Genomic DNA, 18,538 nt, shown 5'->3' on the forward strand with positions numbered 1-18,538 from the left:
TATCTTTACAGATCAAGCCCCACCTGCTGAAGGAAAGTGCTGTCCACCGCGGGCTAGGCCCTCCTCTACCAATCATCAATCAAGATTTCTCACCGATATGGCCACAGAACAATCTGGTTGTATAAAGTCTATAATGGCTTCCTCTTCCCATGTCACTCCAGGCTGTCAATGTGACAATAAAACTAAGTTTCTGAAAAGAAATATATATAGCTAATAAACACTTTAAAAATTATTCAGGGGACTGGAGAGATGGCTCAGTGGTTAAGAGCACTGACTGCTCTTCCAGAGGTCCTGAGTTCAATTCCCAGCAACCACATGGTGGCTCACAACCATCTGTAATGGGATCTGATGCCCTCTTCTGGTGTGTTTAAAAACAGCAAGTGTACTCACATACACGAAGTAAATAAATCTTTTAAAAAAAATTATTCAGCCTCCTTAGCCTTCAGAGAAATATAAATTAAAACCACTTTGAGATTCCATCTCACACCAGTTAGAATATCAAAAATATAAAAGGCCAGTGGTGGTACACATCTCTAGTCCCAGAACTCAGGAAGCAGAGGTAAGTAGATCTGGGTTTAAGGCTAGCCTGCCCTACAAGTTCCAGAACTGCCAGAGGCCGTTACACAGAAGAACCCTGTCTCAAGCCCAAACAAACAAGACTACAAATGACAGGTAAAGGGACCTTTATACATTGCTGGGTGAGTGCAGCCACTATAGAAATCAGAATGGAAGTTTATTTAAAAAATAAAAACATAATTTTTTATAGGACCCAGCCATACCATTCCTGGACATATATACCCAAAGAAATTTATATCCCAGGAGAGAGATACTTGCATGTCCACATTTATTCACATTGAAGAGATGATATCAGGCTAGATGTTCACCAACTGCAGAACTGATAATGAAAATATGACATGGTACATGTACAAAGTGAAATTTTATTCAACTGTAAATAAAAATTGTGAAATCTGCAGGAAAATATATGAAATTGGAACATATATTGAGATAATCCAAGATTCCAAATTCAAACAGTGTGAGTGCATTCATGTGAATTGTAGGTATTATGAAGTTTTAGATTTGAGTTGTTTAGCTTGCAGTATCTGTAGATACTAAAAACAGGACATAGGGAAGGAGATAGCATAGAACATGATATAAAAGGAGGGAAATGAGGGACTGGCAGGTTTAAGCAAGGATAGACAGAGGTATAGTGACAATGTAGAAGGCGGTTTAATTAAAACTGAGGGTATATGAATAACCCAGAGCCCAACCACTTGATAAGCTAATTAAACACAGAATTAAAGAAAATTTGAATGAAAGTACCCTGCATGGACAGAAAGATGATCCCAGAAGACATGGATTATTAAACAAAACAAATCCAGTGCCCAGTGTTGGGACGCCTTCCTATGACTTATTTAGGAAGTATCCTCTGGAACTCGAGTTACAGGTGGGTGCTGGGAATCACACCTAGGTCCTCTGCAAGAGCCATACTTTCTTAACTCATAAGTAATCTCTCCAACCCCCAAGGGATTCTTTCCAACCTGTCGTGCTTAGAGAAGACTCAGCGTGAGACAGTGAGTACTTTACATTTCTTTTTAATAAAACAAACTGCCACAGCTCCAATATATGGCCCACACATCAGTCTTTCCGCAGGGGAACAGTCTCCTCCTTGATGCCCTCTTTGGTCACGATGCAGATCCTGAGGGCATCTCCGGTATACACATCCCTCTCAGCAGCAGAAATGAAGACATCTTTCACCAGCTTCATGGCTCTGTCCAGAGTCAGGGGGACATGCTCCACATTCTGCATATTTTTGAAACCAACCTGGATGGACAGAAACTCATATGGCATCATGTGACGCTAAGACCTAAGGAAGGCCCCGACCTCCCACAGTACACACGTCCCAGGATCTGAACTGGAAGTATCAGGTCCCATCAGGATGTCTTCCAGATTAAGGATATTCCAGTTCCAGCTTAAGCACAGTGGAAATGGGGCAAAGCTCCCAATTTCTCAAGAGCACGGACACATGGAAGCAGATGTAGATGCTGTAAACAATACAGCAAGGAGGAGGCCAAGACAGCCTGTTAGCAGGCTGCTACATCAGAAAAACGGGCAGGGAATTTAGGAATGGGGGCTTCAGCTGAGAAGATGTCTCCATCAGTCCGGCCTGTAGGCAAGTCTGTGGGACATTTTCCCAATCAGTGCTTCATGTTGCAGGACCTAGCCCACTGTGGGCAGCTGGTCATCGGACGTATAAGGAACAAGTTGAGCCAACAAGTAACAAGCTAGTAGGCAGCACTCCTCCATGGTCTCTGCTTCAGTTCCTCCCTCAACTTCCATTACAGATACAAGCTGTTCAACCGAAACAATCCCTTCCTCCCTAAGCTGCTTTTGGTCGAGGTACTTTGATAATGGCAGCGAGATCAAACTAGGAAAAGGCATGAAACAGAAGAGCATCAAACATTCCTAACTAAAGTGAGGATCAGATAGGTATCACTTCAGGAAAAAGAAGAGGCAGTGTGTGGCACAGCTGAGATGAACACACAAGCAGGAGTGAGCAAGGCCCAGGAATCATGAGCAGTACGGACAAGGTAAATGAGCCTAGAGGCTGAAGGCATTGAGAAAACCCAGTAAAAGCAGGTCTGGATCAAGGTGGTATTAAAAAAAAAAAAAAAAAAAAAAAAAAAGAGGGACAAATTAAGTTTGGGAAAGTGACTATAACCCAGAAACTGTGATGTAAGGGAAGATGGCATGGGACAGAGTCATGACCAATGGCTGCAGACAGAGTCTAAGGGCTCTGTATGGGAAGGGGAGGACTAAAGGGCAGTTTCAGAAGATCTCAGCAGCACCTCACCGGAGTGAGAAAACTGGAGGTTACCGGAGCTGCCCATGCTGCCACAGGCAGAGGCTCAAGCACATTACCTGGTTGTCGAGCAGAGGCTGTAGCATGGCACTTGCTGAGCCTCCTGCCTTGAAAGAGTCTCTCTGGTAAGAGCCCACTGGGTCAAAGCTGTAAACAGCTCCCTTTCCTTAAAGAAGAAAGTACATACAAGACTGTAAAAAACAAAGTCAAAGAATGATGCCGAGTGCAATCCATCAGCTCGAGTTTTGTCAGAGGTCAGAACTGTGGTGCACTGGACCCCAGCAGACGATTCTCTATGGAATGAGGTCAGAGACAAGAGGTTCACATCTTAGTGACCTTTGTGGTCAACTTGCCTGGACGGGCAGGCCATTCAGACACACTGGGTAATGAACATAGGCCTTACTTAAAGTTCTAGCCAAAATCCGTATGCTATTCCTAACAAATAAGCTAAATCTAAGTAATAATACCACAGACTTATTGTGTATACCATTTTAGTATTAAATAAACACACTCTTTAACAGTATATTGTTAAAAAAACACACATGTATCAGCTAGTTTTATGTTGACCTGACACAAACTAGAGTCATCAGAGGAGAACCGCAACTGAGAAACTGCCTCCATAAGACTGGGCTGTAGGCAGACCTGTAGTGCACTTGCAGGAGTGCCCAGGCACTGTGGGTGATGCTATGTCTGGGCCAGACGTCCTGTGTTCTATGACGAAGCAGGCTGATCAAGTTATGAGGAGCAGGCCAGTAAGCAGCACCCCTCCATGGCCTCAGCTCCAGCTTCCAGGTTCCTACCGTTGAATTCCATCCTGACTTTCTTCAATGATGAACAACAATGTGAAAATGTAAGTCAAATAAACTTTCTTCTCAACTTGCTTTTTGGCCATGGTGCTTCACTGGAGCAATAGAGACCTTAACTAAGACACCATAGGCAGTAAATTCACGGCAGACTCAGGTACAGGGTGAAAAACACCCCTGCCAAATACTACCAAACTTTAATGGAAGAATTTGATTATTTACTTAGTGTTTAATAAAGGGTTTTAGCAAAACACAAATGTGTACTGTTAGAGATTAGTTTTGCCTCAAATATGGCTTGCTTTGAATTACTGGAATAAGGAATAACCTAAAAAAAAATAGAGGTTATTTTTATTTATGTGTGTGTCTATGTGAATGTCTGTCATATGTATAGGTATCCATGAAAGCCCAGAGATTCCTTGGGACTGAGTCACAGGCAAGTGAAAGTTGCCCACTGTGTGTGTGTTGGAATCCAAACAGGTCCTCTGAGAGCATCAAACACTCTAAATGCTAAACCGTCTTTCCAGCCCAAGAGTAACTTTTTTTAAGGGAAACATAACCCAATACAACAAACCAGTGATCCTTGCAGACTCCACTGAAATCAAATTATGTCTTTTGGAAAATGTGGCATCAGTAGCTGTCCAATGCAAACAGGTCCATACCCATAACACATTATTTCATGTGCAGAGCAGGATTTATACTAAAGACAATCGCAAATATAGAATTTCTTACGTATTTGTAAGAAAAAAATTAAATCAAAAGCAGCCTGGTACAGAATCAGTTTTTCTAAATCTTCACCTTCACACCCATCTGCCAACGGTGCCAGTTGGTGATGCTGAGTTCTCTTCAATGAGATGAGGCACCATCACCAAGAATGGGGGGGGGGGGGGGAGGACCCAAAAAAAAAAAAAAAAAAAAAAAAAAAAAAACCAACCCTGGTATGCTGCCAGCCTGATTTGGGCTCTGATGCATCAGAACCGCCTTTACTAAGCTACTTTGACTTTGTGTATTCCTTGTGAGACACTGAAATTATTGTTTGTTTCTAGTAAGCAGATATTTTTGCAATATTCAAAGTAGCAAAAAATTACTGGCATCTTAAAAGTTATTAGAAAGGTGGCACTCACTCATGAAAACATACCACTGTCTAAAAGCTAAAGAAAGCCAAATTGCTCCACCTTGCTGTAACTTGTGTGGTCAGGGCGCTGGTTTCAGTTATGGCATAGGTTAATACACTAGCCTCACAGTGCTCAGGATGAGCTAGCACACTGATAAGACTGAGGCCAGGGCAGAAAGATAGCAATGGCACTTGCTACAAGCCTGTGGCAGGTAAGAACCAGCTCTGCAAAGCTGTCCGTCCCCTGACTTTCACAAATCTGCACCATGGCAAACACACTTTAAATTTTTCTACTTTTGAGAAAAACTGGAAGGTACCATATGCTTATATATTGCTTGAATTACTATCAAAGAACACATCGCTACAATTTTAGATAAAGTTTTTAAAAATGTGTATGAGTGTTTTGTCTGTGTGCCTGTAAGTACATGAAATGTGTAGTGCCTGAAGAGGCCAGAATAGGGCATTACAAACCTTTGTGAGATGCCGTATAGGTGCTGGGAACTGAACCCCTGGGTTCTTTGAAAGAGTAGCAAGTGCTAAGCTATCTCTCCAGCCCCATGAAGTGGTCTTTTAAAAACAACCGTGGAGTCAATTGTGTGGTGACTGTTAAGAAGCTGGGGTAAGAGGATAACAACAAACTTGCCCTGGGCTACAGACTGAGACCTTAAAAAAAAAGTTTTTAAACCCAAACCATAAGAAATCATGGACTATTTACAAGGTATGACTTAAGAAATAGCCATACTGGGGACCAGATCCCTGGTGAAAGCAGAAGTGACCACAGAAACAGGCCCCCTGCTTCAACAGCTTCAGAGAACCCCAAGAGCACAGAATGCAGGGAAAGGCACCCATCCTCCCTTCCAGCACACCAGGGGGATTTGAGAACCCAACTTCCAATGCAGCACGGACGTGCCAGCAATTAATTTTGCAAATATCCCCTTTATCTCTTATTTTCTACTATTAAATTTCTACTCTTGCATGTTTCATAGTGGTCTTGCTTTCGTGTGTACATACTTTAGGAGTTGTTTTTTAGGACTGGGTTTCTCTAGCAGCTCAGGAACTCCCTCTGTAGATTGGCCCCAAAGGCAGTTTCTTACTATTCAGCCATAGCTCACATACCCTCTCACTTTAATTCCTACATCTTCCTGTCCTTCATCTTTCCTCTTTATGTAATTGTAAATTTCCATAACTTAAATAATCTCTGCTCTGCAGCCCTTAATAGTATCCTAGCTTTCCCTTCTTGGCCATTTCATCCATCTTGATGAAGAATGACTTTTGAGGTAAGCTAATATTTAATCTTTATCTACCCTACTTCCCTCCCACTCCTAATCTTATCAACTGAAATCCAACAAACATGCTGTATACTAACTACCTTCCAACAGCCACTGAAGTTTATCTAAAAGGACACCGTTATGTGGCTAGCACAACTGCATAGTAGTAATATCAAACAGCTGTGGTTTCTCTTCCCAAATATCTTACTTGGAATAAGATGGAGCTTACATGAGGAACCCAGAGGTCTAAGGAATTGTTTTCTGAATTATATATTCAAGACTACCACACTCACATTCCACCTGAATATTTCAACTGAAAGAATATAGCTGATAAACAAAATCACCAAAACATACCAGACATGCAGATCACAAAATAACCAAACTAGAGAAACAAACACAACTCCAAAAATTATTAACCCTACAGCAGTCACATCTAATCAGAGTGAGTTAGATGAAAGCCCAAACCGAAAATTCAAAAGTAATATGTTCAAAGATACAAACAGTTGAATAAAATCAGGAAGGGGTTGTGGAAAGACAGTTCAGCACTTGCTCGAAGTTTGGTTTCCAATACCCACATGCTGGATCACAAATCTAGTTCTGGGGGATTTGATGGCCCCTACAGCTACCAGACATACATGTGGTACAAATAAATACATGCAGATAATCACACATATAAAATAAATCTTAACGAAGAAATCAAGTAGGTACTGATGCTTATATCAAAGAATTCAACACGGGATAGAAATACTGAAGAAAAACGAATGTGAATGAAACACCAGAGACAGATCCCAGTAAGTTAATGTAAAACACAGACAGACAGTGGAAAGTCTCTGCATGGCATGGACCACTAAAAGACCAGACCATCTGAGCTTGAAGACACAGTAGAAGAACTCAGCAAAGATAAAAGAGTAGAAAGTGCCAGGGGCATAATCTAATTTTGTCTCCAGCATAACAAGGCACTAAGATCAAATCAGGGACACAGAAGAACTTGTTCTAGTGGCAAAGAAAACATTTTTAAAAGAACTGTTAACAGAAAATTCCTGGAGTTAAGAAGAGACAGTGGTACAAGCCTTCAATCCCAGAGCTTGGAAGGCAGACAGATGGTCTAAAGAGGAAGTGCCAGGACAGCCAAGGACACACAGAGAGACCTTCTCAAAGTCCTCCCCCAACCCCACTCCCAAAGGGGGGAGAGATGACAATCCAGATACAGAGGCATTTAAAACACCTAACAGACAAAAACCAAAAAAGAACCTTTTCTTATCATATTATAAATAAAAAATCACTTCAACAGGTAGTGGTGGTGCACATCTTTAATCCCAGCACCCAGGATGCAAAGCCAGGAAGGCTTATTTCATACCTAAAAGGTAAGAGAACGACACCTGACACCCATCCTACTGCCTGAAAGCCAGTGAGTCTTTGGAGATGTTAGCAGACTTGGTGACCTGGGCTAAGTGAACTGGAAAGAACAGAAGCATGAAGCAGAAACAGAAATCTGGCCAACAAAAAGCTCCAGCTGTAAGCCTAGACTGAAGATCACTCATCCTGAGGTATATGGAAACTGTAATGTATTATATGTATGTCTGAACTAAATTTTTAAAAATTATAGTAGTAAGAATAGTATACTAGACTATTGCTTAAGACTGCTAATCAGACTGGTGCGTCACTCTTCATGATGTAGGACCAGCCCTAAATTAACACTGCATTGTAATTAAGAGCACCAATATAAAATACAGGATACAAAAATTTAAAAAAAGAAAAAGAAATGAAGAGAACATAGAACTCCTAATAAAATAACAAAAGTAAAAAATATATATAATTTTAAGAAACGTAAAGCACTAGAAATGAACTAGTAACAACAGAATTTAAAACATAAATGAGGGAACTTTTCAAAAAGCAGAATAAGACCATTGCAGGATATTTGATCCCACTATGCTGTTTACTGGAAAAACCTGTTTCTAGTTGTGGTGTGGCTCAGCCTTAGCAATTAAAATTAGTTTTAGAAGGAAGCACCCATATGTGAAAGTGAGTCAGTAAGCGGCAGAAAAGGAACGAATAAGATTTGACAGACTGGGATATGACAACTCTCATGAGAACAGCAGGGAAATGCGAACAGAGGGGAAAGAAGGGTGACTTAAGAAAGCAGTACAGAAACAGAGAACAGTTTTACTGGAACAGTTGTACAGAGACAGGTTGCAGCGAGAGAACAAGCCAGACACAGGTAAGGACAGAATGAATGAGCCAGAGAATGAGGAGGAGCCAGAAGATTGCTAAAGGTACAATAAGGCCAAGCAGAGCAATTCAATCAGAAGCTGAGAGAAGCCAATTTGAATCAGTCAGTATCGAGAGGAGTGTTGAGCCAGAACATCTGAGATGAATCAGCCAGCCAGAGTTCAGAAAGAACTACAAAGGGTGAGCTTATTCAGCAGCAAGTCTCAGAGGCAGAAAACATTCTAGGCCTAGGCTAGCAGCTTCCAGGACTAAACCTAGGTTAGCAGAGAAAGCAACCCTCTAATATCAAGAGAATAAAAGTTACTTTTGCACAAGACAAAAAGATGGACTACCTCAGGCAACAAGAATGAGGGGCACATAAGCTGCAGATGAGGAGAAAATCGGGACAGACAGGCGAGGAGGACGATGAGAGGACAAGAACAGTAAAGAGGAAAGGCAGGGTAGATGTATTAACCCTGAGCCAGTCCTCTGGGTTTCACCTCCATTCCATCACCAGAGCCCCTTGCTGTGATCCAGGTAAGAAGACAGGTCAGTCACATAGACTGATTGCTCTTTAAAGTTGCTATTGAAAATTTTTTTTAAAAAGTAGATACTGGTTGTATAATTTTTATAAACTATTTGACAATTTTATACATACATATAATGCACTTTTTACACCATCATCCCCAAAGACTAATTTTTTCTTAAGTCTTAGCTCCAATCTTAAAACAACAAACATCTGAACTGGAGGGATGGCTCAGTGGATAAGATGTGTACTTAGTGCTCTGGGTAGCTCACAACAGCCTCTAAAAACAACAGCTCTGGCACATGTGCACTTACATGCATGTCACACCCCACACACTGAAAAAGTAAGTCTACAATGCTTTCTTAAGATTTCCTTTTCATCATGTGTGTTTACAGGGGTGAAAAGACTGCCTGAGGTGGTGGTGACTACTGTCTTCTGGACACGGAAGGGCACTTGCACACAGGAACTCACAGCAGTTGTGATGTGTATACAAGACCTGAGCAAGCTCAAGCCAGAAATACATCCCAGCATAGAGAAGACAAGTACCACCCTAGCCAAGGAGCTTTTGGCAACTGACAGCTGTTGGTAGAGGGAGTCATTTTAAGGGTGTGTCCCCTAGCAGGCTAACTACATTCTAGGGGAAGGCCACAAATCCATGAGCATGAGTAACATAAAGATGTTTAAAGATGAAAACAAAGACATCAAAACACACTGCACAAAATTCTCTAAGAACTAATAAAACATGAGGGGGGAACAAATACACAGACAACAAAAATTTGTTGTTTTGTTATTTGAGTTTGGATCTCTCTACATAATCCTAGCTGTTCTGGAACCTGTAGACCAGGCTCGCCTCAAACTCAGAGACTCTTCAGCCTCTAAGTGCTGTAATTCCATGTGCTACCAGATCCAGCCTAAGTCTTAAAATATACTATCTTACTCTGACAGATAAAAACAAAAGATACATACTCTGAGAGCACTACAGGTACTAACTAACCCAAATCATCTTTGTTTTTGGAGACAAGGTCTTTAATAGTCCCTGAAGGATACAATCCTTCTGTTTCAGCTGCCAAGCGCTGGGGTTATAGGCATGTATTACCATAATACATTTAGACAAACAAACAAACAGATTTATTTCTATTTTATGAGTCTCCATCTTTTGCCTGAATGTATAAATGTGTTGTGTAGCAGATTCCTTCCTGATTAAAACATTTCATCCTGCAGGGAAGACAGAAGGTAAACAACTTTTAACAGCTTCAGGAAGTCCCTGAAACAAATCAGATTTCCAAGACCTCTCTCCCAAGAGTAAACAATAAATACTGCCGAGAAAGTCACTTTCATTAAAAGCCAAGCTGCAAAAAAGCAGAGATTATCTGACCTGCCTGCAAATGTGCTGCTCAACTAACCCACTGACCTAAAAGGGATATTCTCCAACCTGTTGAACTATCTGCAGGCTGTAAGTATAATCCAGGTTTCCAGCTTCGGTGATGCAACTGCCTTTGAGACATCTCTGTCCTGTAAGTAACCCCTCACCCACAGTTCTGCAAGTAATCCCAATAAAACTCATTGGTTCACCACGTTGGACTCTCGTGATATCTGTGCTTTGGTCTGTTGTGGGCTACCCATGTCTACCCATGTGGGTGATTTTTTTTGTCTGTGTGCTGTATCTCCCAGGAAGTCAGATCAAATTCCCAGAGGGCATCAGACCCTCTAGAACTGGAGTTACAAATGGTTGTGAGCCACCATGTTAGAGCTGGGAACTAAAGTCAGCTCTTCTGCAGGAGCAGTAATTACTCTTAACCATGAGTTCTTCCAGCCCCAGAAATTCCTTTTCAAGAACTGTTTGAGGGGGCTGGAAGACAGCTTAGCAGTCAAGAGCAGTGCCTACTCTTCTTCCAGAGGACTTAGGCACAATTCCCAGAACCCACATGGCAGCCCACAACTGCCTGTAACTCTATCTCCAGAGGACTCCACACCCTCACAGGCATACATGCAAGCAAAACACCAATGCACATAAAATAAGTATTATTTTAAAAAGAATTACTTGAATTAACTATGTTATGTAACTGTAAAGTGAAAGATAATAATTATCAACAAATACCAGATCCTAAGGAAACACAACTAACAGGTCACCAGGTACCATATACAGTACTTGCTGTGTGACTGAATGGTATTTATCTTTTAGCTTCAGTTTGTTCTACTTTCATGACCAAAGAGCAAAGCTGCTGGGCTAGATAGTCAACTCCAGGCAGAAGCACACACATTTATGAAATAACACTTTGGCATTTGCCAGAAAGCAAGATGTTACCTTCTTCATCAAGTCCTCCAATGATGTTGTAAACATAGTAAGGGAAGAACCTCCGAGAGTACAGGATGGTAGACAGCATTGCGGCAATTGCCCCTGTTGTCATGGCCTTGTTATTGGAATGCTTGTACATCTTCAGAGGGAAGGGCAAGGGTGGGAAGGAGACACGACAACAGAGAGATAACAGAGATTCAGTAGAGCAGAGACAGACTCTGTCAAGCTTCAATAACAACCAGTACACACTGTAAGTATTCCTTAGTGAAACACAAAAGCTTATTTCTTTTATGGCCAAATCATACAATGTTACTAACATAAAATAGCATTTTATTACATATATTTGAGGTGGTCAGTAGTTTTTCAGATCAGAAACTTTTCCTGGGGGAGAAAAAAAGAGCAAGACTCAAGATGTGAATAAATCTGACACGTGCCAGGAAAGCTGAAACCAAGATTCATGAGGGCCTTCCTCAAGGTTATACAAACAGTAAACAACCGCAGAGAAGAAAAACAACACTCAGCTGCCTGTATGTTGATGGGAGGGGCTTCAGGGGAAGCAGCCTTCCTGAAGTGTCCTCGGTGCTGAGATGCTCATGTTCCCTCCATAGGCCCTCACCCACCACACTCCTCTAAATAACCAGTGAACTCACTGCTTGTAGAGTTGTCACTCTGGTTTGTAGTGGTTCCCTAACTTAAACTTGTCCCAGCATTCAAGAAATGAGTTTGTGACCAGCCTGGTCTACACATCAAAATTTTAAGGGGAAGAATGTCAAGAAGGTTGGTTTAAAGAGCCTTTCTACTTTCCCCTCCTCCTTGTGGGCACTACTAGTTCAACAACAATATAATACACAGGCATGTAAGGTCATGTAAGGTGAGCCCGGGAAAGATGTTCCAAATGCATCTCTTCCTGCACTATGCACCCCAATGATATCAGCACCAAGAGCCTGACCTGCTACATGCTTCTACAAATAAAAATTTCCTGAGTATAGCCATGTTATTTATGCAGCCTTCTCTGTCTGACTAGGCAGCTGTGACAGAAATCAAACAGCCCTTAAGTTTTAAAATATTTATGATCTGGTTTCTTACAAACAGAAATCAACTGAATGCATCATTTATGGTGGCAGATTTTTTAACTCCTGGACAAACACATCATGGAGGGTCAGCAGTCTTACTTCTCAAATTGTCTACCAAGAAAATAGTATAAAAGCACGCCCATCATAGGGACTGAGAGATGGCTCAGCCGAGTTAAGAAAACGTGCTGCTTTTGCAAACCTAGGTTTGGTTCCTAGCACCCCATGACAGCTTACAATTATTTATAGACTGTTCCAAGGGATCTGGCACCATTTTCTAACCTTCTTGAGCACCAGGTATGCCCATGATATACACACATATTTTTATAGACTAAACCCCAATACACATAAAATAAATGAAATTAAATAGGCTAAAAATGTCCACAAAAATTATAAGCCTAAAATGAATTAAGTTCACCATTTATGTTGTTGTTTGATTTTGAGGGTTCCTCTATATAATAGCCCCCTTGAACTTGCTTCAGAGACCAGGCTGGCTCACAGAGATCTGTCTGACCATCTCCTGACTAGGATAAAAGGTGAGTTTTTTGTTAGTCCAATGGCAAGCCTTTCTAAGGCAAAGCCTAAGTTCTGTAAGTCAAGGTCAGAACACTGAACAATTACAAAAAGCTATGACTAGAAGCAGACAAATACAGAGTAATTTCTAAGATAAGTTAGAGTAAAATATGAATTAGAAGGCATGATATATCTGCTAGTAAATGTAAATTTCTGAAGCTTTCACTGATAAATTTCTAAAATACTGTAAAATAATTTCTACACAGCCCCACAGCAAGTGTAAGCAAACATTTTATGACTATGTGATGTATCCCCTTAAGTACCAACAGAGAATGTGGTCTTCCCCCGCCCCCCAAAATGCCCCAATCACATCATCCCTACTATTGAAACCTGCCAGGAGATGAGCTGCTGCTCTTCATCTTGCTCCAGAATTATTTTTCCTCTTTTTGTGCTGTCTACTAGAGTGGAAAGCTGTGAAGAAGGGAAGGTGAGCACACAGCTCCCAATCATGCTTCTATTGGTCTATCAGCTGCCCAGGCTATCTTCTGCCACAGGCAGATCTGATACACACCAGGAGACACTTCGGAAGAGCCCTCTATAAGGTAGACAACCCTGACAAGGCAGAGGTATTCCAGACTGAATGTGATGCAGTTCCTCATTACCTGAAGACCTCAACAGCCAGTGTTGGTACTGCTGTTTCTATGGTATGCTAACCCCACCTACTAACTTGCTATCCGCTCTAAATGCAGCTGGTCTGTGAACTGTTTCAACAGGTCAGACAAGTTCAAAAGACCTACCTTTAATCTTGCTTCAATAATCTTTGTCAAAGTGAGACAATCTCCATGAAAACCACTGCAGCCAATTACTGTTTTGTCTGTTCTGTAAGAAGCCAATTTCAGGAAAATGAGTTGAGAAAGCAAGGCTCACTAACAACTAGCCAGTGCTTTTGAGGCACGGAAGCAGACATATCAACATCTCCTTACACCAAATTAATTTTAGGTGGGCCAAAAATATACTATGATTAGGCCCAGGAAAATAAGGGTGACTATTTTACAGTCTAGGGCTAGAAAAGGTAAAGTATGATGTAACTAATCATATAGAAGTTTCATACATCTATTTCTACAGAAAAAAAAAAAACCAAGAAGTTAAAAATATATGGACTCATGACTCTAATAAAATCTAGTTCTAATTTCCTTAAGAAAGAACAGTTAGTAAGTTAGAAAAACTGGGTATCCGGGAATGAGAACAAGACCTCACTGCTTCTTAAGGTAAATGTGAGCCATGCTTAGAATGGATGACACAGGGCAAAGCTGCCTTTCTCGTTTTATATTCCTTATCACCTCAAACCTCTATGCAAAAACTCAAGCCTGGTTGGTTCCATTTCCATTTCAATTCTAGAATAACAGTTTTGTGATTAACCAAGAGGAAGATCTTCTCAACGGCCACCAAAAAGTGAAGTGAAATGTCCTTATGACTTACTTATGAGCTGGAGAGATAGCTCAAGGGTTAAGAGCACTGGTTGTTCTTCCAGTACCCAATATAGGTGGCTTCAATTCCCAGTATCCATATTATATGCAAACATATGTACAAACAAAACAAACATACTTAAAATAAAAGTAAATATTTTTTAAAAATGGAAGAGAGATTTACTTACAGTTTGTAACATTTGGGGCTATCTCGAGTATGAATTGAGAATCCTTCACTCAATCGAGTGTCTGAAGCAACAATAGAAAAATCTTCTCCAGCAATTGCCAATACAGTACTGAAGAATTAAAGAAAGAAAGGAAGAAAAAAAAAACATTAATTCTTCAGGGTGGCAGTTCTGTGTCCTAAAGGCCCTATCTGGGTAAAATTACGAGACATAAAGGTAGAATTCAAATTAACAACAAAAGACTGGAGCAAAGGATTCCTGACATGTCATCCTGGAAGATCCCTAACCTAGAGTCTAATGGAGCCCTCCCCCATCAAGCAGTTATAAGCCAGGGGGCAAATAAACTTCTGTTTTCTCAGATAGGTAACACAGAATACAAAATGGAACATACTGTTCCAGTACCTCACTGAGGAGAGGTAATAGGAGAGAAACCAAATCATACCTTCATTATTAAAAACCAAAAATATTCATGCATAACAAACACTGGCATTACAAAGCAACCTGTCTGTAGTCTTTAAGTCCCACAAGCAAGTTGAGTTCAGAAAAGGACTATGTCTATTTCCTTACATGAGAGCTGTTAGATAATATCACTGGGCTGGAGAGATGGCTCAGTGGCTGAGAGCACTGACTGCTCTCCCAGAGGTCCTAGTTCAAATCCCAGCAACCACATGGTGGCTCATAACCATCTGTAATGAGATCTGATGCCCTCTTCTAGTGTGCCTGAACACAGCTACAGTGTACTTATAAATAAATAAATCTTTTTTAAAAAGTCATTAAACGAATGGTTAGTTTCTAGAGCAGTCTCCTCTAAACTGAAGCATCCCTTGTGGGGTAGGAGGCTCATGAGGACTCCTAAGGTAAAATACTTGAGGGAAACCAAGTTATATCCAGGGGAAACTCATAAGATTCCTGGAGCCTCCCTGCTCCCCTGCCACACACACCTATGCACACATTGAATTCTGGCATTTGAAGGGAAAGGCAGGCTCTGTGAGTGCTAGGCCAGCTAGGGTACATAATGAGACACTGTCTTAACTGTTAGGGGAGGAAACTCTGACCAGCCAAGCTGTAAGAAGAGATATTTTTCTGACTAGTAAGCGACCTACAACAACACAGAAATCCAGAAACACAGCTTTTACGAGTTGTCAACTGTACTGGGGCAAACTTTTTTATGATACAGTTAATTCTGGGTCATCTTTGCTTCTCTTGAAAGTATCTATCTCTTGACCCATACTCCTAGCATAGTAATCCACAAAAAAAAAAAATTGATTGGTTCTCCAAGTTAAACCTTAGCTAATCTCAGAGCAGGTTTGTGTGTGTGTCTTCACAGGAAAAGTTGTCAAACCATAGTCAAAAAGCAAGCTTTTCTTTTTCTTCCTGTACAATTTCTAATAACTTGCTGAAGAGCCCCATAGAAAAACCACAAAAGTAGAGCCTAGATACTAATGTTGTTTTCACATGCAAATTACTTTAACTTCTAAAGACTTCAATTTCTTTAAAGAACAAGGGACTACTTAACAGTAACTGTCATGTGAGCACTGTAAGGTGCACTAGGACTGCACTATGTGATGACTAAGTTCCTGGGCACTGGGATCACTCAAGCCACTTATTAGTTGTGTGACTCTGATAGAATCTTTATGTTCAAATTGGTGGTAATTACAGTATTTGTTGGGTTACAGGGTGTGAGAATTAAACACATAAAGTACCCAACGTATTTCCTTCTAGGAAAAAAACAGCCAGAAAACATTACCTACTATTTTTACTGAGGCAAGTTTTGTACTAAAACTCCAAAGCAACAAGGAATGGCATTCCAAATACCATGAATAGCAGCAACAGAAGGAAAAAAATATTACCACAGTCCACTCAAGCAATGTAATTAAGGTGTCACTTTTATGTAACCAGAGACATACACACTCATGTGATGGACTGTTGTAGATGACCCCAAGTGCCAAGCTGGAGTTTAGAATTCTAGCAAGGAGTCCTAAAGGTTACACAGAACAAGAATGAAAATGTTCCATTTGCAAAGTGAGGATTTTAAGACTCTGACAGTAATGCAGTATGTTTAGTGGGACACAATACTGCTCCAATAGGAGTGATGGACCAGAAGGGAAAGAGGATTACGGGGGAAGGAGGACAAAGTCAAATACAACACCAATGTGTGCAACCAAGGCTTTACAACTTCCTAAATGTGTTTGGTGAGAAAAAACAACCCCCCCCCCAAACAAAGCAGAGTGCTGACATCATCACAAGGGGTACATTCAAGGCACAGCAGTAACTGAAAGGAATAACTACTCTCCTTGCTTTGTTTACTAACATGAGTTATGGCCAATACAGAAAATGCAGTTAGAACTGGTTTCCCAAAGAGGCCAGAACTGAGGGGACTTCTGAGAAGTAAAGTTACAGAAACAGATTGGGAAGTAGTATGTTTCCAGGGATGAGGCATGTAAAATAAAGTAGCAAAACCTGGAAGCTACAAAGAGAAATTAATATTCCTATTGTAGAATCAGAGGCTGCTTGAAGGGGCTAGTTGCAAATGCTAGTTGCAGGGGTGTGAAAGAGAAAGGAGAAAGTGACTTAACAGACAGCTTTAAGTAACAATGAACAAAGTGATGGAGAAAAACTAAAAGTTCAAAGTAAATCCTGAGCACTGAGCACTGCATTCGGAACACCTTGAAGTTATTAACACACCTAACAATGCAAGTACTTAGTGTTCACGTGCAGCGTTAAGCAGCACACTGGAAAGCCAGACCGAAACTGGACAAGGCTGAGAATGATATGAACTTAAAACCAGTTCTAATTCACACCAGCTCTTGGCTGTTTAAATGCCAAGAAACAAGAAGACTATGAAATATTCACTTAACTGCTTAAAATTGACCCAAAAAAAAAAAAAAAAAAAAAAAAAAGTGACCACCTTGAGCGCCCCCCAAGCTATTAAAGAAGCTCAAGTAACTGAAAGGAACCCGCATGGTACACCCATTCACATTTGCTCTTCAAAAGGCACAACCAAGGCTAAAATCAACCTTTCACTTTCTACATGATCAACGTTCTAAAGATTTACTTAACGTTTTTGCTTTTCCTTCTTGAGACAAGGATTCTCCGTGTAGCTCAGGCTGTCCTGGAACTTGCTCTGTAGACCAGACTGGCCGCGAACTTAAGAGAAGACCTACTTGCCTTTGCTAGCATTAAAGACGTGCGCCACCCCCAGCCTGGCTGGTTTTGCTTTTCTTAAGAAGCCCCCCCCCCCCTTTTTTTTGACAGTTGGCTGTTTCAACGTATAAAATACTCCTGTATTGTCAAAGGTCCTAAATATGAAGGAAAAAACATCCCTTCGAATAAAGCAGATGATTAAAATGCACAAGTAATTTGAAAGTAAGAATAAACACACACAAGGGTCGGACTGTCTAAGGCTGGGGATGCAGCTCAGTAGAACTTACCCAGCAGGCTACGTCTCAAGAGTAGAACAAAACTTCATTTTTCATCCCTAAAATTATGTCTGGTTAATCACGCTATTTTCCTTTTAAAATAATAATCAGACGGCTCAGCGGCAAGAAACAGCTACTCGTCTAACAATCAAGACCAATTATAACTTCATGTTCGCCCGTTGGCTTTAGAAACCTGTTCAAGCCCTACCAAACAAAAGCTCATAGAGTGGAGAATTAAGGTGGGAGCCCGCCCTGCTGAAGCAAACAGCACCAGGGATGTTCCTACACAACTCTTGTAAGTGCCAGGCTGCAGGCTACGTATCCGCCATTCCCACACCAGCCCGCCGCGACCCCAGGCTCGACCAAGGTGAGCACAGCAGACCCAGGATTTTACCCTCCGTTGAAGGCATAAGGCGAGAAACGCTGCTGCACTGGGCCGGCGGAGCCGTGAGGCCCCATTCCCAGCTCTCGGTCCCGGTCCCGGTAAGCGGCAGTGGAAAGCATCGCGCCAAGCTCCTGCTGTCTCACGGCAAAATGGCTGCCGGGGCCGGTCCACTTCCGCCTCCCTCGCCCCGCCCCCCTGGGCTCCTCTAGCCCGTATTCGTCGTTGCTCTTGGAGGACCACGTCTGTGTCGGCCTAGCGCACCACCTGTATCGGCCAATTCCGAGAGACCTGTTTTATAACCCCAAGGAAACATTTGGATTTACTCGTGGCGGATAGAAAATTAAAAGTCTGACAATACCAATTACAGAGAAACGACAGCTCGTCGGATATCACATTGGTGAAGTGGCACAGCGTTTGAGAAGGGGTAG

General features: G+C 41.4%; 1 protein-coding gene across 1 annotated transcript; it reads right to left on the reverse strand.

Annotated features, from left to right (window-relative positions):
• Positions 1-1,575: 1,575 nt before the first annotated feature.
• PSMB1 (proteasome 20S subunit beta 1) lies at positions 1,576-18,295 on the reverse strand. Its single transcript, XM_080941864.1, has 6 exons — positions 18,120-18,295; positions 14,310-14,417; positions 13,453-13,534; positions 11,082-11,211; positions 2,920-3,026; positions 1,576-1,821 (listed from the first exon to the last, which is right to left on the reverse strand). Exons 1-6 carry the CDS (start codon positions 18,227-18,229, stop codon positions 1,636-1,638), a joined length of 723 nt encoding a protein of 240 aa, XP_080797990.1. The 5' UTR covers positions 18,230-18,295; the 3' UTR covers positions 1,576-1,635.
• Positions 18,296-18,538: the final 243 nt, after the last annotated feature.

The sequence above is a fragment of the Micromys minutus genome, assembly GCF_963924665.1.
Source record: "Micromys minutus genome assembly, chromosome: 30".
In the NCBI taxonomy this organism is placed as follows: Eukaryota; Metazoa; Chordata; class Mammalia; order Rodentia; family Muridae; genus Micromys; species Micromys minutus.

What these genes read in the sequence shown, in the direction of transcription:
- PSMB1 (XM_080941864.1), bottom strand. Translation starts at nt 18,229, where the DNA reads ATGCTTTCCACTGCCGCTTACCGGGACCGGGACCGAGAGCTGGGAATG. An exon ending in CCTTATGCCTTCAACGGAGG is followed by an intron (nt 14,418 to 18,119) that starts GTAAAATCCTGG and finishes TTAATTCTTCAG; the next exon opens with TACTGTATTGGCAATTGCTG. An exon ending in TGGAGGACTTGATGAAGAAG is followed by an intron (nt 3,027 to 11,081) that starts GTAACATCTTGC and finishes TTCTTCTTTAAG; the next exon opens with GAAAGGGAGCTGTTTACAGC.